Source organism: Caenorhabditis elegans, chromosome X (assembly GCF_000002985.6).
Source record: "Caenorhabditis elegans chromosome X".
NCBI lineage: Eukaryota > Metazoa > Nematoda > Chromadorea > Rhabditida > Rhabditidae > Caenorhabditis > Caenorhabditis elegans.
The window spans coordinates 10568511-10589594 of NC_003284.9; the positions used below are offsets into that span (position 1 = coordinate 10568511).

At 36.5% G+C, this 21084-nt stretch overlaps 3 protein-coding genes and 2 non-coding genes across 9 annotated transcripts; 3 read left to right on the top strand and 2 right to left on the bottom strand.

Moving 5' to 3' along the window:
• Nucleotides 1-762: 762 nt before the first annotated feature.
• Nucleotides 763-7215, top strand: bet-2 (Bromo domain-containing protein; the record flags this gene model as incomplete). Of its 4 annotated transcripts, none has more annotated exons than NM_077369.8 (9): nucleotides 763-1548; nucleotides 1596-1862; nucleotides 3198-3317; nucleotides 3573-4280; nucleotides 4331-4833; nucleotides 4888-5372; nucleotides 5420-5809; nucleotides 6282-6553; nucleotides 6611-7211. In NM_077369.8, the coding sequence occupies 9 exons, from the start codon at nucleotides 763-765 to the stop codon at nucleotides 6707-6709; spliced, it is 3630 nt and encodes a 1209-aa protein (NP_509770.2). In that variant the 3' UTR covers nucleotides 6710-7211. The 4 variants fall into 4 exon arrangements, with proteins under 4 accessions (NP_509770.2, NP_001300353.1, NP_001366763.1 ...); NM_001313424.7 differs by lacking the exon at nucleotides 3198-3317 and adding an exon at nucleotides 3355-3474; NM_001381085.1 differs by lacking the exon at nucleotides 3198-3317 and adding an exon at nucleotides 3355-3474 and having other exon boundaries at nucleotides 5420-6553; nucleotides 6611-7215.
• F57C7.11 lies at nucleotides 2795-2905 on the bottom strand. Its single transcript, NR_071998.1, has one exon. It is a non-coding gene; the product is annotated as an Unclassified non-coding RNA F57C7.11 (non-coding RNA).
• Nucleotides 2795-2905, top strand: F57C7.13. The gene has a single exon (NR_071997.1). It is a non-coding gene; the product is annotated as an Unclassified non-coding RNA F57C7.13 (non-coding RNA).
• Nucleotides 7216-8449: 1234 nt separating the features above from the next.
• On the top strand, nucleotides 8450-12524 carry nhx-5 (Sodium/hydrogen exchanger). 2 transcript variants are annotated; one of them, NM_001373485.3, is made up of 19 exons: nucleotides 8450-8717; nucleotides 8779-8920; nucleotides 8965-9079; nucleotides 9241-9349; nucleotides 9396-9550; nucleotides 9619-9713; nucleotides 9766-9871; nucleotides 9920-10008; nucleotides 10049-10198; nucleotides 10454-10551; nucleotides 10599-10703; nucleotides 10747-10832; nucleotides 10953-11040; nucleotides 11088-11179; nucleotides 11224-11394; nucleotides 11622-11727; nucleotides 11879-11930; nucleotides 12090-12129; nucleotides 12180-12524. In NM_001373485.3, exons 1-17 carry the CDS (start codon nucleotides 8619-8621, stop codon nucleotides 11906-11908), a joined length of 1836 nt encoding a protein of 611 aa, NP_001359642.1. In that variant the 5' UTR covers nucleotides 8450-8618; the 3' UTR covers nucleotides 11909-11930; nucleotides 12090-12129; nucleotides 12180-12524. The 2 variants fall into 2 exon arrangements, with proteins under 2 accessions (NP_001359642.1, NP_001024720.1); NM_001029549.5 differs by lacking the exon at nucleotides 11879-11930.
• F57C7.4 (PKD/REJ-like domain-containing protein) lies at nucleotides 12486-21055 on the bottom strand. Its single transcript, NM_077373.5, has 30 exons — nucleotides 20759-21055; nucleotides 20533-20697; nucleotides 19234-19398; nucleotides 19126-19187; nucleotides 18923-19080; nucleotides 18742-18875; nucleotides 18563-18692; nucleotides 18449-18516; nucleotides 18286-18406; nucleotides 18142-18239; nucleotides 17941-18096; nucleotides 17561-17708; nucleotides 17282-17516; nucleotides 17058-17240; nucleotides 16884-17016; nucleotides 16634-16832; nucleotides 15722-16028; nucleotides 15466-15676; nucleotides 15269-15412; nucleotides 14922-15221; nucleotides 14761-14871; nucleotides 14377-14498; nucleotides 14187-14333; nucleotides 13952-14133; nucleotides 13502-13669; nucleotides 13372-13457; nucleotides 13222-13324; nucleotides 13060-13178; nucleotides 12911-13010; nucleotides 12486-12594 (listed from the first exon to the last, which is right to left on the bottom strand). The coding sequence occupies exons 1-30, from the start codon at nucleotides 21026-21028 to the stop codon at nucleotides 12557-12559; spliced, it is 4563 nt and encodes a 1520-aa protein (NP_509774.3). The 5' UTR covers nucleotides 21029-21055; the 3' UTR covers nucleotides 12486-12556.
• Nucleotides 21056-21084: the final 29 nt, after the last annotated feature.

Sequence of the window (21084 nt, forward strand, 5' to 3'; positions counted from 1 at the left end):
CTCACTACACGAGCGTTTGTGCGCTCGTTTCTCTTCTCTCCCTCGATGTGCAGTCGGCCTTGCCTGGCGTGTGAGTGTGAGTGTGAGCGTCCACGTGAGTGTGTGAGTGAGTAGATGAGCGTGCGACTGTTGAGCGTCTTGGGTTTCGTGTGTATGTGTGCTGCAGCGTCTGTGAGACAAGGAGGACGAGGGGCCGGCCGAAGCTGTGACCAAGCCCCTCCCATTCTATGTCTCTCTATTCCTCTGGCCTTCCCTCGCAGTCCGTCTTCACTACCCTCACGGCCGCCATTCATTTCTCCATCTTCTCGTCCGTGCTAGGCACTCGTTAGCCTGTCCCTCCGCTCTTTGCCATGGCAGACAGCGTGGTCAACCCGGCGTCTCTCGTTGTCTCCCACCCTCCGTGCACTTTAATACTCTCTCGACGACGCCTCTAACAATCTGCGCGTTCTTGCCTATCGATTGCCGCATCTCTTCCCATCTGCCTCATTTCTGTTTGAACTTGCGTACTCGCCCGCTTTTTTTATTCTCTCCTCTTCTCTATTTCTCCTGGAGAGACGAGAGGCGTCATCCGATTCCATAGAGCGCGTTTGCTTTTGTGTGTGTTTATTTTTTTATGGGATGACTGAATATTTCAAAACATGGAAAATTGTTTATTCTAAAGATTAATGTAGGGATATCTTGCTGATTTCGTTTAATTCTTTCTCACGTTTTTTGTTTGTTAATTGTAAGGAACAAATCAAACTAATCGAGTTTCATTTTCAGATGTCAGACTACAGTGCAAAGCCGTCGGGCAGTTTGGCGCGCATTGGGGACTACGACCTTAGCTCAGATGATTCCGATCAGAATGACGAGGACGAAACTCTGATAGCTTCAAAAACAATACAAACGGGCGCTGTTCAGGTGAACGATATTGCTGTTGCCGAGGCATCTCCAGCAGAAACTGATGCAAAGTCGAGTGCAAGTCCGGTTTCGGGTCCGGAGCCACCAACATCAGCAGTCGTTGAAAACAGAGATCTTGATGAATTTAAAAAAGAATCGGGTAGCAACGATGACAAGCAAGAGGAAATTAATGAGGACAAGGATTCCAATGAAGAAACAGTTTTCCAACAAACAGAAAGTGGATCTGCAGACGTTGTTGATAAAACAGACGTGAAGCAAAAAGACTCTGATTCCTCTGCAGATGATGATCACTCTCATAGCAAAAGCGGCAGTGTTCACAGTCCACAGAAACCACAAGGTTCCACCACGCCGTGCAGTGTTCAGAGCCCAGCTAGTCCAGTAGGCGATGAGCAAGCTGTTAAGATGGAAGAGGTCGAAGAGCCAATTGTCGCATCAGAAGAAGTTCCTGACAAGAAACCAGAATCCGTCAAAGAATCCACAGATTCAGAGTCAAGTGGAAGTGAGCATGGTTTTGAGAAAATGGATACTGCTGAAAAGGTAGAAGATGAATGTAACGACGATGAAGTGGCAGCTTCCAATGGCACAGAAGAACCGGAACCAGGCGACAAAGCTGCAGATACTGTGAATCCGTGGGAAACGCCTAGACAGGTAAGAATTTAAGAAATCGTTTTATTCTATTCGTTTATTTTTCTCAGGAACCTGTCGATGGTGTCGTCCAACCACGCACTGAACCACCTGCGGGTAAACCAACTCGTCACACCAACTGCCTTGATTTTGTGCTTTTCACCGTTGTGAAAGATGCTTTGAAGCACAAGCACTCGTGGCCTTTTCAGTTGCCGGTTGATGCTATCAAATTGGAAATTCCTGAATATCACAATATTGTCAACACTCCCATGGACCTGCGAACCATCGAGAAACGGCTCCGTAATTTATATTATTGGTGTGCTGAGGATGCAATAAAAGTGAGTAAATTTTGTTGTTGGCTTAAAGAGTTTAAATGATTGAAAGCCTTAGAAATTAAAAATAAAATTCTTCAAAAAATATATGAAGTGTGTGAAAAATGGGAGAGAGTTAAGGAGAAATAGATAACGAAGAATAAAGACCATACTAAGAAATTCGATTACCAATGAATCGATTGAGCTCTTTCAAATTACTTTTTTGCATTGCGTGACGTTTTAAAAATTCATGCATATATATACTTATTTTAAATACATTGCGAGTAACTTAATCTGAAATTGTATAAATTTGAAAGCGAAGAGTTGTACATTCTATATCTCTCAACCTCTCAATTTTCCCACTACCATATTCCAACGGAGCAGTTTCAGCTACCCCCGCCCTCATTTTTTGCTGAGCGTGAGCTCATTGGGCTTTATTCATTTGGCGGAGTCCGCTTTCTTGCACCTTCTTTCCTGCCGTTCTTTCACTTCTTTTACTATATGCTTTTAGGCGCTAGGATGAAAAACTTTAATATTGACATGTTAAGGTGAATGGCATGGACAGGCATTGTAAACTGAGTTGGCTTACACTTTTGTTGTAAGCTGATTGAAAATGAATATTTTGTTAAGGGTCAGAAAAAAAAAACTAGAAAATATTTAGTCACGTTGAGAAGTTTTGCATTGATGCAGTGAAAAGTGGAAGAGAGAGAGAGAAAATAGATGTCAAAGAAATGCAAATTCCTTCTACAGAGTTTTGGCCGTGTAGTTGTCAGTAGAAAAATGGAATTTTCGGGTACAATTATGAAACCACAACTCTTTTGCCATTGGTTTCAATTCAATCTCAACAATTGATAATTCGAAACCATTCAGAGCCTTTCCTTCGTTGCATGCTCTTTGTCTGCTTTTGTCTCAATCTCACCCTTTCTTCTCTCTCTCTCTCTCTCTCTCTCTCTCTCTCTCTCTCTCTCTCTCTCTCTCTCTCTCTCTCTCTCTCTCTCTCTCTCTCTCTCTCTCTCTCTCTCTCTCTCTCTCTCTCTCTCTCTCTCTCTCTCTCTCTCTCTCTCTATTCTAAATTTCTCACCAACAACGGGCTTCACCACGGGCTTCTTGCGCTGAATACCCACTAAACTATCACATCCCAAGTAAAAATTGAGAATGTTATTAACGTTATTGGTTGATGATTTAGAAGTCATCACTTTGTCCCAGGGCAAACTTGTGCTCCCACGTTAAGCTTTTTTGTCACATCTCTCTGTGTTGCTTTTCATTCTCTCACACGATCAATCATGTTCCCCGCATTTTACATATACAAACACATACACTCTAACACATATTCTTGAAAGGCAAAAGAGTTGGTGGTTTCAGGACATCAACCAAGTGTTCATCAATTGTTACTCGTTCAATCCACCAGAATATGACGTTTACAAAATGGCCAAAACTCTGGAGAAGCAAGTGTTAAGCCAGTTAACGCAGCTCCCGCGATCTGTAAGTTTGCAATTTTCAATTTTTCCCCACTTTACAGGATCTGAATACATTGTTTGATAACTGCAAAAAGTTCAACGACCGCAACGACGACATTTATATTATGTGCGAGAACATCGAGGGTGTCGTTCAGAGAGGGTTGGAGTGGATGCCATCGGAGGTTCATTATCATATATGCTAACGTGGATACATTATTTTCCCCGTTACTTTTTAAGATATTAAAACTTGAAATATTTTATTAACTGCTTTTGTTTTCAGGAAAAACCGGCTGATCTCGCTGATCATCATCGTCGGGGAATGTTTTCTGCATCGACACCTAGTGGCAAGACAAAGGGACCAAAGCAGCGTGGAAGAAAAAGCACCCGTGGCCGGAAGAAGACCTCACTTCCTCGTGGAGCCTCTACTTTCAAGGATGAGTCCGTGGACGATAATAATGACGATGAGTCATCCAAAGTGGATTCTATCAATTTTGACGACGACGATGATACTGCCACTGAAAAAGATGCCGAGAGTCGTGCAGAATCTGTTCAACCAGAGGTCGTTAATGAAGAGCCAAAGCCTTCCACTTCTCAACCACCATCAAAAAAGCGCAAAGCTGAAAATGGTGAACCAGCAGTTGCTGTGAAAATTGCTACTCCAGCGACCCCAGTGGCTGCACATCCTCAAGAAGAAACACCTCGACGCAAAAATCCGAACACTTTGATTGAATGGAAACATCTTGTTCCTCGCTGGCAAGGTAAAATTCCTGAATGGCAAAAGTTTTGCTCAAAGCTTCTAAACGAAATTCACAGTGTTAAAAACAAAGGTTTTGCTCAAGTTTTCTACTTGCCTGTTGACCCCATCAAGCTGAAAATCTACGATTACTTGGAAGTCATCACTAACCCAATGGACTTGCAAACAATTAAAAAGAAACTTGATTTTAAGCAATATGCTGAGCCAGAAGAATTTGTTCATGACATCAACCTAGTAAGATATTAAAATTTGCAACAATTATTATTGATTTTATATTATTTCAGATGGTTGACAATTGTTGCAAATACAACCCAAAAGGCTCACCAGCTCATTCCAACGCTTTGGAACTCAGGTCCTTTTTTGAACAACGATGGAAGTTGTTTCCTCGTCCAGGTGTCGATCCAATCATTGCCGACTCGTACATCAATCAAAATCTAGTCGTAAACACTGATCTTATTGAGGACGAGCGTATCAACAGTTATTTGAGTGCCGTCAAAGCTGAGGAGAAAAAGTGTGCTGAAAAGTTGGAACAACTTCGTAGCATGAGTGAAGGTCTTTACACCATTGCCATGCAGCGTCGTGAAGCCAAATTAGCTGGAAATACAGCTCCGGCTCTAGCTCAAAATCAGTTATCACAATTGGAAGGTCTTGGAATCAGCATCAAGTCGACACCAATGATGATTCCTGAGCTGATTTCACCAGCTCTGTCTGTGCGATCTTCTAGTCGAGCTCCTGTTCCCAAGATCATTGATGACATCGGACCATCGCCAATCAAAGCAAGAAAAATGTAAGTCTCATCTGAATAAATTAATAAAGCAAGGTTTAACTTTTTGTTTTGCAGATCGAAACCTCGTGCTTCTATGGCTTCGAACGTATCTGTGCCCTACACTCCTACAGGTAACCCTCGCGGAAGGAAACCAAAGAAGTCGGGTCGTCCAAAGAAGAATATTTACTCGCCGGCGACTGTTTCAGAAAGAATATCACAACAACCGCCGTTTGAGGTCACTCCTTATGTGTCTATTTACGGAAGAAAGGTAGTCGGTACTAACGACAAGATAGAGCTCTCTGAGCGAATGGCTTCTATTCCACAAATGTACATTACTCCGATCTTGCGCATTATTCAAATTGGACACCACAACACTGGAAAAACCATTACGTCCCTTCGTTCCCTTTGTGAGGAGGAAATTGACTTTAACGACGTTTCTGACGACTTAGTCATCGAGCTGTTGGATTATCTTGAGATGATTCAAAAGGACAAAGCGAAGGCTGAGCAAGTTAGACAGGAGCTTGAAGTAAAAGCAAAGTTCTATGGTTTTGAAGCATACGGTAAGACCTTGATAAATGTAATCTTGTAACCCTTTAATATCATTTAGACAATAAACTTGGAACAATCCCCAAAACTCGGAACATGCCGCCTCCATTACAACATCGTATGCGCTCCGACTCGCCATCTCCATCGGCTTCGCGTACCGGCAACCAATCATCTGATTCGGATTCTGCATCGGATGATTCATCGGATGATGAGCCAAGCCGTAGCAACAGTAATGTAGCTGGTCCTCGCCGTGCCCTCGAGTTGAGTGGAAACTCATCCAGTGCGTCTACTCCAGCAGGGCCCAGCAAAGCTCAGCCTGCAGTTGTCCGTCCGTCGTCAAAATCGGTGGCTTCAAAGCCGGCATACACAAAGCGGACGTTGTCAGAAAGCTCGAGTTCGTCGGACAGCAACGGTTCATCGTCGGACTCGTCTGATTCGGATTCTGAGCCAAGTTAGTTATACCCACCGCCTCCTCTGACCATGTAAATAAGTATACACTTTTATAATTATCATAAATGTGCACGAATCTCATAAGACTCCCATCATCTCATCCCATCACAACAAACACTGTCCTCTTACCTATATTGCATAATTTTCCCAGTAACTAAGAATTAATGTCGTGTCAATTGTCTTTTTTTTATGTTTTAGGCGCGAAAATTTTTGATTGCTATCATCATTATCATTTTAATAAGGTCTCTGATTTCATCAATGATAATCATCCTTGTTTTGTCAAACTTGCTTTACACATTTGGCAATAAGTTCTTTGTTTTTGGCATTTTTTTCCTGTGTTGTAACATCCCATGAAAAAAGAAACAAGAAAAAAAGACTATCGCATCCAACACAAAACGAAGACAACAAGACTATAACTATTAACATTCCTGCAAACGGGGCATAATCACAGAAAACAGAGTGTTTTTTTTCAGAACCACAGGCCAAGAAACCTGAGCCGCCACAAAAGAAAGTTGCAAAAAAACCAGCTCCACAGCAAAAAAAGAAAGCCCCACTTTCAATTTTGGATGAACTTCTTCCGGACACACCCGAGAAAAAACCAGTGATGGCCTCTGTCCCAACTACTAGTGGATCTGCACGGCAACTTCCACCAGACTCATATCAAAAGCCATCTCAAATTTCGGAAGCCGAGTTGAAAGCTCAAAAGGAACAGGAGCACAATGCTGCTTTGCAACGAAGGGAAGAGGTAGTAAAATTTGAACAAAACACTTTGTATTGTATTCAAAAATGTTCTTATTTATAGGCTCGTCGTCTCCGAGCTCTTGAAGACCAACAGCAAGTCTTGAATCAACACGAAGTTATGCATGAATTCGAAAGTCAGTACGGCGATTTTTCATATTAATGCTCAATTGGCCAACCATTTTCATTAAATGTATTGTTAAATAACAATGATATCTCTAGCAACCTCACACCGATCCCCAATCCCCTGATCTTATGCCAAATTTAATTATTAATTGTTTGTTTAACTTATTTGTTTGAATTCCAAGGGTCCCACATTAGCAGTTTGTCATGGCTGCAGTTACAGTAACGTTTCTGTAAAACCACCTTCCATTCACTTTCATCCCCGTCAATCACCACAATCATCATTTCAAAGCCTTCTTTACTTGATCAACAACACTGAATCTCGTTTGCAGTAGAGAGTATTAATAATTATTAAATAGGTTTGTGTTTAAGAATTAAGTAATTGTTTGTTTACTTTTTGATTGAATTAGAATTACCTCGTCCCATCCCAAATTGATCCATATACTGGATTTTTTATCTCAAATTTTACCTCAAATTACTCAATTGGCATGAAACCAATTATCACATTTTTTTACTTTCCAAATAAATTATGAAACTTTAAAAAAAACCTTTTTTTTTCGTTCAATTGTAATCATATATAATATGCACATTTTGTAAGAAGTCCAAATGCTCAAACGGCGTGGAACATACATTTTTGATAGATCGTGACCACAGGAAAAGATCTGTTTTTGAAACCATTCTAAAATTTTAAAACTAATTTTGACTAATTTGCAAATACGTGTCATGAAAGGGACATTTTCAGAAATGTTAATGTAGGTTAGCAGAAATAAAATTTAAATTCATCACTAGCGAGTTGTTGGCACTTAAATTAGAGATACTGGTTAAATTGAAAAATATTGTGTTGAATGTATTCAGATCATTTAGGCTGATGAAAAATCATTTTTAAGTCTAAAGAGTGAAACTGCATAGTCCGTTCAATTGAAATGGATGAAATGGATGAATACATTTATATTGTTTTTCAAATGTGTTAATATAATACGCAAGTAATCATTTTTCTAAATGGTAATGCTGTGAGTGATTGTCATTACGAATGCTGCAACTTTTAAAAAACCAACTTTTTTGTAAGATCTACGTTAAAGTGATAAATTGAACGAATAAAAAAGCTTTCGCTTTGCTAAATAAGTTTTAAGACCTCGATATTTTATGATAAAACTTTCATGCAATGATTAAAATTATCTGAAATGGTATAATACAAAGACTTAAAAATACTCTTATTATTATTGAAAAATAAATTACCGTTTTTGAAGCCGGTTTTGATATGGTTTAATTTGTATATTAAATGTTCATTTTGTTTTGTTCTGAAAATTTGGTAGTAATGCAATTTCGTTTTGATACCTGTTTGAATCAACTGTTTGTTTCAGTTCACGACAACAAACATCAAATCACTTCCAAAAAAGGTTATATTTCGCAATCCATATTTCATGTTGTGAATGTAATTCGGTGTCAATAGAGCGTATTTGCTGTGTACTCTATTCATTTCGCAACGCATACACATATTAAACAGGTTGTTTTAATACTTGTGTACGCTGCGCCTTCTGCTTTGCAACCGTTTTTATCGACAGTTAAAACACTTCTCATATAAAGTTCAAAAAGTTCTAGATGCTTTTGTTTCTTTTTTTAATTAACAAATGTATTTTTGTTTTGAAATAAATTCAATTTTGTTTTTTGTTTTCCTTTGCGTTCTCATCCGTTTTTTGTTCCAAAACTCCAATTACGGACCCAGACGCGTACTCCGAGAAGTATTCCCATTCTGTTTTATTCTATGTTCCAATTTTTTCAGGCAAAGTGAAAACGAGAACCGAAACAAGTCAGCAGACTCCGCAGTTCGCTCGTTGTTCCGTTGTCTGCGTCTCGACGACACCCCTCAATGTGCATTCTCTAATCGGACATTGCTTTGTTTTGGTGCTTCAGTGTGGCAAGCCACACGTCCACTCTTCCCAGTCGATATAATGAAATTGTTATGGACGATATCAACGATATTGCTCATCTCGTCAACTGTAGCAGGTTCTAACAATGGAAACACAAGACTGGATATGGCGGCTCAAAGGGTAAGATTGCACATCGATTTTGAAAATTGTATTTTTTAAACCTTCATATTCATAAATCCAGAGAGCTTCCAATATCCATCGCATGGACACCATCATACTCCTCACCTACGTTTCCGTTATGGTTTTGATTGTAGTCACCGCGTGGGCTTTCAAACATTACCGATTCAGATTTATTCATGAAAGTGGAGTCACTCTTTTTTATGGTATGTGTTCAGTATCTTGATACTCTGATAAATCTGATATTCAGGATTATTGATCGGTTTTGTCATTCGATACTTTGGTTTGGGTTTGTTGCAGTCTCAAACATTTGATGTCATTACAAAGAACAAAACCATAGTGAAAGAGCCACCAGATTATTTGATGTAAGATTTTTGTTAATATTTGTATACATAAAAAACTACAATGACATAAATGTAAACTCATAGTTGTTTTTCACAAAACCAACAGTAAACGAATTTTAAACAACGAGATTCTGAAAATTAATATCCAGACTTGACAAAAATTAATTTTAATGAATTTTTAGGCTCGAAGTAAAACCAGAGGGTGGATCCCGCGTATCATTTCACTATGAGCTGATTGAAGGATTTTTCGCTGACAAGCGAAAAAAGATTGAGCAGCAAATTGAGCAAAAGGTTTGAATGATTTCAACTCTAGACTCGCTTACCGTGTATTTTGCAGAGTGTTTTCTCACCAGAAGTGTTCTTTAACATGCTTATTCCGCCCATCATTTTCAATGCGGGATATTCATTGAAGAAACGTCACTTTTTTAGAAACATTGGAAGTATCTTAGCTATTGTTTTCATTGGTACCACAATTTCGTGTTTCGGAACAGGGTTAGTTTTATTATACACTATAAAAATTATGTTGAGCTATTTGTGGTATTAATTTTTTTCTGTTTCAGATGTCTGATGTTTGTGTTCACATCAATATTTCAAATGGGATATTCTTTCAAAGAACTTTTGTTTTTTGGAGCATTGATTTCCGCCACGGATCCTGGTACGATCTTAAAAACTTTTATGATATAATATTATCAAAATTATATTTTCAGTCACTATAATCTCCGTGTTTAATGATATGAACGTTGAAGCCGACTTGTTTGCGTTAATATTCGGAGAGAGCGCATTGAATGATGCAGTGGCCATTGTGCTTTCAGAGTATGTTTACTGTTATTGAAATCAGAAATACGGAAATGTGGTATTCAGGGTCATTGAAAACTTTTCAACCAGTAGTGAAGCAATCACACTTCAGGACTTTGGAAGTGCAATTGCAGGGTTTGCAGGAGTTTTCTTTGGTGAGTCAAAAATTGTGATTGAAACAAATTGGACATTTAGGATCCCTGATGTTGGGTTTCATGATTGGATGTATGAACGCGTTCCTCACAAAAATGACACTCATTTCCGAACATGCGTTACTAGAGAGCTCTCTATTTGTTCTCATCTCTTACATATCATTTCTAGTGGCTGAAGTTTGTGGTTTAACAGGTAAATTTATTTTTTTATGTTTCTTAACGCAAGCATGATTGTTACAAAATTGATTTAACTAATTGAGAATTTCTGAAAAAATTGGTTTTAACAGAATCATATTTTTCTGGAGATGAACATAAACGGTTTGCTGAAATAAAAAAGTTAATTGATTATTCTTATTCTCTACTGTTTTAGTTATTCGCACAACTTAAATGATAAAAAGCTGAATTGAAAATTAGTTGTTTTTCTCTTATCTCAACAACTCAATTTTAGGAATAGTTTCTGTGTTGTTCTGTGGAATCGCTCAAGCTCACTACACGTACAACAACCTATCCGACGAGTCGCAAAGTAACACCAAACACTTTTTCCATGTAAGCTCTTTGAAACGTTGGCTGACTTATTCCGATAAAAATTTCAGATGGTGTCATTTATTATGGAAAGTTTCATTTTCTGCTACATTGGTGTTAGTGTATTTGTTACCAATAATCAACGTTGGAGCTTCTCCTTTTTGCTCTTTTCATTGGTAATTTCTATGTGTACTCTATAAATAGTACCTTTTTTTGTAGATATCTATTACTGCTTCACGAGCTCTTTTCGTCTACCCGCTCAGTTGGCTGCTCAATATACGACGTCGGCCAAAAATTCCCAAAAGGTACATTACATTACAATAACCAATTATTTAAACGTGAAAGCCAATATTATTTCTAAAAACGGCACATTTTTGTGAGATGTTTGATGTTGGGCAGGTGAAATGTATTAATTAACTTTTAAGGTATCAACACATGATTTTGTTTGCTGGACTACGTGGAGCAATGGCATTTGCACTTGCAGGAAGAAACACCTCAACTGAAAATCGACAGGTTTGGGGAGCATTTTGAGCGATTGTGAAAAATTTGTATAATTTTAGATGATCTTTGCAACAACAACTGCAGTTGTCATAGTGACCGTTTTGGTGAATGGTGGACTTACTTCCTGGATGATTGATTATCTTCAAATCAAGTGAGTCCGTGCACCGGCCACCGCATCAACTTGAAGTTTTTCAGACACGGCAAGGATGCTATTGAAGAAGGACAACGCCTCGAAAACTCCATGTCTAGTTCGCCGGCAGATCAGCATTCTGATCTAGATGAGTCTGTTCCAGTGACAATGTCACCGGGTCTCAATCCATGGGACAAGGCATTCCTGCCAAGGAAGTGGTATCATTTTGATGCCAGGTTAGTTAGAAAGCTATTTAATACTTGGGAACAACACATTAAGAACACTTAGGTTAATTTAATTTATTTGTGCTGTTTACTCGTTTACTCGTAGAATGTTTATCTAGGCTAAGGTTTTTTTTCTGATACATAGAAATACAAGCATTTTAAAAACACCCCCAAGAGTGTTATTAGGTTTTGTCAACCGCAGTATGTCTAGGTGGCAACTATTAAAACTAGTTTTTCAGTTTCATGAAACCTCTACTGACCCATGCGACGCCATCTTTGGAACAAACACTCCCACCGTTCTGTCTTCCATTGACTTCCTTGTTGACTTCAAGCCGTCAACGCGCGGTAAGGGAGTAATACACTAACAGTGCAAATGATTACAACAATGCATGTGACGTACTTCTCCCGTTACAACGACGCATGATAACATTTATTCCCTCAAATACATCTAACCTATCGTTGTTTTCCTCTCAAAAATGAACCGAAATCTATTCAGGGCGAGACGTCATCATTCGATTGCGAGTAAGCTGTACACCGCCTTGTGTTGTGTATGTTATCCCATACTCCAAAAACTCACCCAGTTATTTCTCCCTTAATTTTTAAAATTAAGTTATTCACTGAACAAAATGGTTTGCTTCTTTTTAATAATTGTTGTAATCATCAATTCTCAGTTTAACTTCAACAACACAATTTTTATATATTTTCAGTACGTCAGTGCAGAGCCCTTCAATACAATTGTACAATCAGGTGAGAGAGTAGTATATTTCAAAATACCATTCTGAAACAACATTTTTCAGGGATTCCATTGATTGATGGCTCCGGTTGTGATGAAGAATCAGTTTAATAATATACATTTAGATAATTTATATACAAAAACAATACCGATGTCCTAATGTTCTCCCACTCATTTTCTCTTTTCTTGTTGCTCCAGTCTCCCTCCTCCATTTCCAGTCAATTCCAATTAATTTCTCTTACTAGTTTCTCGCGGTGATTACGTTTTCTTTTCATTTTGCACGAGTTGAGTACTACTTTCTAACGGAATTATTTCGTTTGTTCGGCTTTAAAATTTGCAAATTTGTGATTATTTTCCTGTTGAATGTGCTTTGTAACTATTATTTATTTTTAAATACAATACGATGATTTATTTTCAAAGTTTTCAGTAAATTAGTCATTATCAGAATTGGCGGTCATCTGCTCTTTGACGACGAAGTGCTGAAAATTAAGAAAAAAAGTTGTGTGAGACGTTTTTTTTCATGTTAATAACAATGGAATTTGGACAACTATGAAACATAAAAATTAGTTAACAATTGTTATTGATTAGATTATTTGTTTCAAACTTCGTAAGGATATTAGAGTTTATAAGTTGTTCTTATATTAACATTTCAGTTAGTCAAAATGGGAATTTCAATATAAATTGTACGGGTTTTCATGTTTTTTTCTTGGCACAAAACAATTATCATACAACTATAGTGAATCCGATTACACTTTTTTCATATTATATATATATATATGTGTTTTGTTAGCTTACGATATTGATCTACCACGTGAAATACTGAAGAATCCACCGGATATTCTGGAGGAGGTGGAAGCTGAAATTGATGTTCATTCAAATTTGCTCGACGACGCTCCTGTAAATTAATTTGTTAATTCACTGTACTTGTTGTTGAATTGAATAACCTCTACAATAAGTTTATCTGTTCTTAACTTAACCATAACTGCACCACATATAAAAATTGTTCCGAGACCAAGGATAACGGAAAGTACCACAGCTAACGCTATCATTAATGAATTGGTTTCTGAAATTTGCGGTTACAAACAACTAATTGTTTAGTTAAAAACCATGTAAAACCATTAGCATGGTAATATCTGCGTTTGCAATAATTCCCAAATGAACAGACTCATCAGCTAACTGGAAATCAAATTCTCCATATTTTGTGCACTCCTGAAATAACGTATGCTTGAAAAATTAATAAAGTGACTGAGTAATACCTGTATCATCAAAGAAATTTCTTCAGCGCTTAATGGTTTCAACTCATCTGTGAACGGTAGTGTGACTGTGATATTGTAAACAACTCCTGCAACAATTATTTGTATATTTTTGCCTCTGAAAAAACATTACCAAAGAAGACTTTATAGTTTTTGAATCGATATTCAGAAATTTGCAGAGTAGTAGCCATTGATTGAGCCCATTTCTTGGCATAATCATCAGCATCATCGCTCAATTTGTTGATGTATGAGTTCAAAAAGTTAAAAGTGAGCTTTCTTGCATAAGAATCGCCGTTCAGTTCTGAAAGTTTGAAATGTGTGAAAATTATGGAACTTCAAAATTAAAACGTTTGTATGGTTTCTAGATTGACTTTGGATCATCATTTACTAAAACAAAATTGTTTCAAAAATATACTTTCAATCAAGTGTCATCATTGTGATCTTTTTAGTCTTAGATCATTCTAATATTTCACATGCAAAACGGCAGAGAGTTTTATTTGCATTTTCTTTAAGTTTTGAAACGAAACATTCACCAAATTAAATAATCATGAATAGAAGTTTTGAAAGAATAAAATATACTTACCTCGGTTCACGACTGAGTATGTAAAGTTCAGAACAGTTATAAGGTTCAAGATTTTTTGATAACCCACTGCTTTCTGAATACATTGAACTGCCACGCTGTTACTTTTTTGATCCGAGCGGAATGGTGGACGTAATGTTGCTTGAATAGTTTTGTTGCCCTTGTTTGCAATTTTCACAAATCGTCTTCAAAATTTAAATTGATAATAATTAGATATTTCAGATCTATTATAGCTTACTTTGTTTCGACTTCTGATAACTGAGCAATCTTTGTAAAAATTTTGGCCAAATCATCGCTAGAAACCTCCATGTCTATAATCAACGTGAGAAGAATTTCATTGTGATCTGGGAGTGGAGTTGGTGCAGGCCCACTGGTCAGAAAAACACTGCAAAAAAGTATCTGAAAAAGTATGCAACTAGCTTTGGTACCCAATGATTCCAGTGGAAGAACAATTACAAGTGAAAAAACTTTGATTGTTTATCATTTTTGCGTAGATAGAAGAAACACATTGTCGGAAGTCCCAGCCGGAGTTTTGATGATATATGTAGCACTAAAATATGCATTTATAAAATTATTTTTTAATTTTTTGCTTTCGTGTTAGTGTTTGCCATAATTTTGTGGAAACGAAAAACCCTTAATTACTTTTTAGAACGCATTTTAAAAATAGCAAGGACGTGATTTGCAACAGGTTTTTGAATTGTACGGGAACTTAGGTTAACGCAAAACGTATACAACATCCCTTTATAACTTTGCCAGTTGAAAAAATTAAGCATGATGACACTTCTGTTAAAATCCTTGTGATAACAACTTACATTATAATAGTTTATCGGTTTGTAATTCATAACAGCTATATCAACTGAGTATAAAAATTGTCCATTAGACGGCGTGAGTATCGTTCCAGAAATTGGATCAACTAGACTTAACTGAAAAATTTTTTAGATTTTTGAGTTATTTATTTATTTTTTTTAAGTACCTGGTGCAAATCAGAAACACTTTTGTTAACCGATAATTGGATGTAGCTTAAAAAGAGAGCCTCAGCCAAATAACTATTGTCACCAAGGGCTTGATTAGATATCCATGCTGTACCAAGACAAACATATCGGCATGTAGATGAAGTTCCTGATCCACAATTCCACGATGAATATGATGATGCAAAATATGATGAGAATGTGATATTTGACAACTTGTTCGGCCCGCTGACGTTGAATACACCAGTGTATCCATCTCGGTTGACATTAACTGATTGCGTTTGAATCGCTGTGTAGTCGCCTCCCTGAATAGGTAACAAAATTGGGCTTGTAACTTATGCAAGTGTATTACCGTTGCTGACATGACTCGTTTAGAATTTTCATCCAATTGAACACAAAATCCAGTAAGAAAATCGTTAATGTTCAAGAAAAAAACATCAACAACTGGTTTGTCTTTTCCAATTAAAATGTCATACACTTTCAACATATCAGTAGCCTGAAATAGAGTGTCAATAAGCTAGTTTTGAGTAATTTTAAACCCGTTCAAACCTCCGATTCTGTCGCTTGGTAAACTTTGGCAGTAGTTTGAACTTCATTGACAGCTCGTTTTCTCCGACTATTCGTATTGCCTTCCAAAGTTTTAAATGTAAGTTCACGGTAGTTTGAGAGAACATCAATAAGAACTGTGAGAATATCTGAGGATACAACGGGAAGTAATGAGTATGCAGCTTTCAGTGCAATTTGGAATTCCTCACTTTCACTATAATTATTCAAAACATTAGAAATCAGTTTAACTTAACCTTACCTGGACTCGGAAAGTGATTGAAAAAGCAACATAGTGATATGATCTGTCTGTGATTCATCAAAATTTTCTGTGCAAAGTTCGATGTTCAGTGCATTTATTTTTGCAATGGCAGATATAAAGTTGCCATTTGTAACGTCGGTATTGAGAAGACTGATTAAATCCAATGCAGCAATTGAAGAGTTTTTTGATGGTTCAACGATGAACATTCCAGACTCTTCAGAGTTACACGAACCAAGGCGATCGCAGACAGTTAAAAGAGCAGTAATACCAATGCGTTCACCACATTCATCTGAGCCGTTTCCAGAAGCTAAAGAATTTAATAAATTTCAAAATCAAATATGTAAACGAACTCCAATTTATCTGGTAAACAAGTAAAAAATTGGAGCTTTCGATATATCAAAATTTATAGCAAACGCCCTTAGATATTTCAAAATTATTTTAAAGGGTGTATGGTTTCCTAAATTTTATTTCAATATTTTTTGCAACGTGACAATATTAGAAGCAAAAATATGAGTTTAAATTTAAACTGCAATGTGGAAACTCATCATGGACCATTACACACAGTTATATGCTAGAAATGTATACAGTATGAAATTTGCATGAGAAATGCCGAAAATATAAATATTCAAAAATTTTTATAGATTTTGAGAGGTGTACATGTATTTTGTTACAAAAACCTTTTTTATTTTCAAAATTTTACGAACAAGTTTTAGGGGGTTTTGTACAAAGATGACTGCTAGAATACTTAAATGACGATTTATTTGACTTTAATTTTTGAAATATATGTAGGCTTAAAAATTGTCGAAAATTTTAATAACCAACTAATATTTGAATTGTTGGCTACCGAAAATTGTCTATCGCCGCACACCTACCAGTACATTTAGAAGAATGATGATCAAATGTGCAACTTACTCGATGGCAGAAAGAATTGAATGTATTTGACCGTGCTCTTTGATCCTTGATATTCATATGTTTCATTATTGTCGTAATGAATTCTATAACCAAACTGATATGTCAAAGGCAAGTCGTCTTTATCATCATTCCAACCATCACCAACAGAAAATGTAACTGGAGTTTCAAGAGCAAACGGTGGATAAAACGGTACAGATATCTGAAAAAAAAAAACAACAATTGACTAGAAACAGCGATTCTCTTTTTTCACATCAATATTTCCTTTGGTTGGTGGCGCATTCGTAGACAAGTGCAAATCCGAAAACGAAGATCCTTTTTCATTAGACGCCCAAAGCCGGATCACAAAGGTTTTACCACTCATCAATCCTGGCCACATGGCAAGTCTAAAAATCTGATAGTGTGATATTTCCTTTAGTACTCTTACTGTGTTCCTGCAGGTGGAATTGTGAATGATACAAATACGTCAGATTTTGATGGAACATTTTTTATAATTGTAGTAGGGTTAGATATAAACGATGAAATATTGAAATAACCAAACTGAGGATCTCGAACAACTTCCCATGTGATATTCAAGGTTGGCAATGACGAACTTACTAATGCTTGGATTCTAAAAAAAAGACTAGTATAAACTTTCAATAATATTTCTACCTGATATAATCAAAAGCATTTTGTTTTTTCTCTGCGAGTCTATAAAATGTAACTGTTGGAATTTGAGTTGCTGCAATTGTGACGATACATGAAGAGCTGTCAGATTGTTCCTCAGATGAAACGGTTGCTGTCACATTCATAATAGTATTTTCGATTAATTTGTTAGTAGGGATCTTCAAAAAATCCTGAAACGTGTCAATCGCTCCAAGATTGCAGCTTTGCGTGTCATTTTTTTCTGAAAAATATAATTAAATAAAAGTTTAAGTAAATGAAAGTTACCATCAATGAGTTCACAGGTCCATTGGTATTTAAGACTAGAGTCCTTTCGATTTTGATCTACCGCCAATACTCGTATTGTGAGGTCGTGATCTTTCCCAATCTGACGTTCAGCACAATCCAAATTTACTAGAAGTGGTAAGCCAAAATACTGAAAATTAGACACAAACATTTTACTACAAAAGAAAACGTATAAGAGTGGGAAAGTTTGAAATGAAAACTGAACTTTTGTTATGGGCTCATTCACGTTTTAATGTCGAAATACAATTTATGGTGTAATAAACTGTATTACAGTGATTTTCGTGAAGAACCTTATTTTTGCCTTTCAATAAATGTCATGCAACTTTTTTTTAGCAACAGTAGTTGCAAGTTTAACAACATACATGTATGGTCTTTGTTGAACTTGAAGAGTACGGTTTTTCGTAACTGTATCTTGCTATCAGTGTAACATTAACCAGCTCATTCACAGAATATGAATAAGCCGGTAGTTTGAGCCCGTCATCATACATTTTGCCTTCCCCATTCAATTTCCACTCGTACTGAAAAAAATAATGTCATTTTTTAAAGCTTATGTATTGAAACACCTGAACATCTTTTGGGGACGTTTTGGAGCTGCATTGCTTAAAAGTAGGGTTTGCACGGAGACGAAGACCGAATGAAGCAGGGGTTTCTTGTTCAACGCCTAGAATAATTTGAGTTTACTCAACATTTTAAAAAGTATCAAGTACCATCAATAGAAACTGAAAACACTGATGCATCATCAACAAGTGCGGTATAGATTGGTCCACTTGAAGTGCATTTTTCCGCTACATTACACCCGGTGACCAGTATCACATTGTTTGTTGATAGCTTCAAAAATAAAATAAATCAAGTTTTATTTTTATATCTTACATGATGACTGGGGATTTCCAGAAGTCTTTCTGTTGCGGCTTTTGCAATGGTTTCCATATCCAAGGTACCTTAATTTATGAAGTTGATTGATATTACATTATAAAAAAATCCAACCATTCAAAATAGTCCACTGAAAACTCAAAGGCATGAAGCCGTTCCCTGAAATCTGTTTTACTTCGAACGTTGTTGAATTAGAACATGTAGCCACTTCTTTTTCATGGGAAACTGTAAAGTTTGGATACACCTGCAACTGTGCGCCTTTCAATTTTATTTGCCCTTCAATGAGAATTTACCGCATTTTTTGGACTTTTGAGAAATGCTGATCGAGGTGAGAATTTTGTTTTCACTTCTTGTAGTATGCCGATCTTTGGATTGGCACCAAATTTAATGGCGACATTTGCCCCATCTCCCAGACAAATAGGGTTTTCTGAATAATATGTACTTTATGAATGATTTGGTGGAAAAACTAGTTACCTCCGAGAATGGAAGAGTTTTCCATCAAAACCTCACAATTCATAATGCCCATTGGAAATTCAATTGAATCATTAACCTTTTGAATGTTTATACCAAGTAAATCATCAGACAACTCGGCAGTAAAATCTTCAACTTTATCAATGTGAATTTCCAAATTGCTGTATTAAAAAATAGTTATAATTTTTAATATAAGTTAGTTGTACCTGTTGTTGACATTTGGGCAGAATCTAACCAACAATGTTGGGATAGGCAACACGAGGCATTCCTAAATTGAAGAATTAAAAAATATATTTGATCTTTGTCAATCTCACACTAGAGCAAGGTGATGAAGAAAAATAGGACATTCCTCGTATACTTGCCCTACTGGTATCATCCCAAACAAACGGAATAATTGAAATCCCACTTTTTGAACAGTTTATGGAAGCGGAGCCATTAACAGAAAAAAAGAAATTGTAGTTGGGTGGTACTACCAAAAACTGAAAATGCCACTGTTAGAAAGAATTGAGGTATTAAAAGACGATTTAAAATTATTTTTTATAAATGTAGTTTAATAATTCAACCGATCAATGTTGTTACTGGAACTTTCTACTATAATAAATCCGCAAATTTGATGGGGATCTAAACTCATCATTGATAATAGTCCTAAGATTCTAAATTCAATTTATCCAGGATATTTGATACAACACGCTCTTGTATATTTCTGCTTTATCATATGACGCATCAACTTGGCTTTAAAAAGTTATCTAAATATTGGGCTCTGAAAAAGTAATCACTATTCCAATGGAAATAATTTTACTAAACTATTATCGTTTCTTCATTGTTGTTGTGTAAAACAGCACAAAAATGTGTTTACTATAAGTATTGTGACCGATGGATTAGCATCGACACGTGCATAATTGATTTGAACTATTATAATGTTTATTCTATTGTTGATGTTTTTACTATAACAATAAGCATGTACTTTACCTAAAAAACCTAACATGTATAAACCTGTGGCAGATATAACATGTGTTTCACATTTTTCCATATAACATAACTTTTTAATTATAACGTTCCTGGCACTGTTGTATTGATTCCCTGCATTTTCAAAAATTTTCAATTTTTTGTTTATTATTACATTCAAATTAAACGTGATATATTTAGGTTTTGTAATGTTATTTTCAAAGCCTGAAAATTCAAAAATTATCCTTACGTTTTCATTCAAAAATTTACTTCTAAAAGTGCCGGTCTCTGATACACCAGTAAGGTTTTTTTTAATGTCAAAGTCGAATATATTGGTTGCTCCCCCGACTATCAAGTGTAAGGCACTTAAATACAGAATCAATTTTCTCACTACCAATACACCTTCAATTTCACACCCTTTGCATAATCGAAATAAAAGACAAGAGCAGTTGGTCTTTCACAAGGTCTTTGACGCATTTTGAACATACACACACGGCGACACGAAACGCGCCATTACATTACAACCATATGGTTCCTATTCCCATCTTTCAATACGTTTTTTTTTCGTTTTTTGTTCTCATATATTTTATATGGTTCTATGTGGTAACAAGAAGACCATTCGGAGACACCTTCAAAATGAAGATGAATGAGACATGACCAATACTTACCCGTTTTGCGTCATCAGCATAATTTTGAATGTCGACGCAATGAACTGTCGCATTAGGAAACGGATTGTCATATCCATCTGGATCGTCTATTTCAATTGGATGCTCACTTGTCTCATCAGGAGCTATTTTCCATTGAACGTCAGTGCGTGTGCCTGCGTTGACCACCTGAATGCAAATTGAATTGCGTGTTCGTCAATTATTCAGAATTTTCGAAAAGGAAGCTAACCAATGCGGCAAGTGTCCAACTATGATTGAATGCCAAATGACTTAGAAGCTCACTGAGCACAACACGAGTTGATGTTGTTCCTGCGTTGTCTTTTAGAGTTGGCACATTATCGCTGGTTAGTTGAACAGTGTCCACAAATTCAAAATAAGCTTTTTCAAACCGAATACAGCTTGTTCCAGATGAATAGCATTGATTGAGAATCTTACATTCGCAGAATCCAAGAATTAGGAACAGTAATAACAAATACTTCAATAGGCGCTCTTCTATCATTCAGAAAAATTACATGGCAACCGAAGCCAAAAAAGAAAGCTCGAAAAGTATTAGTG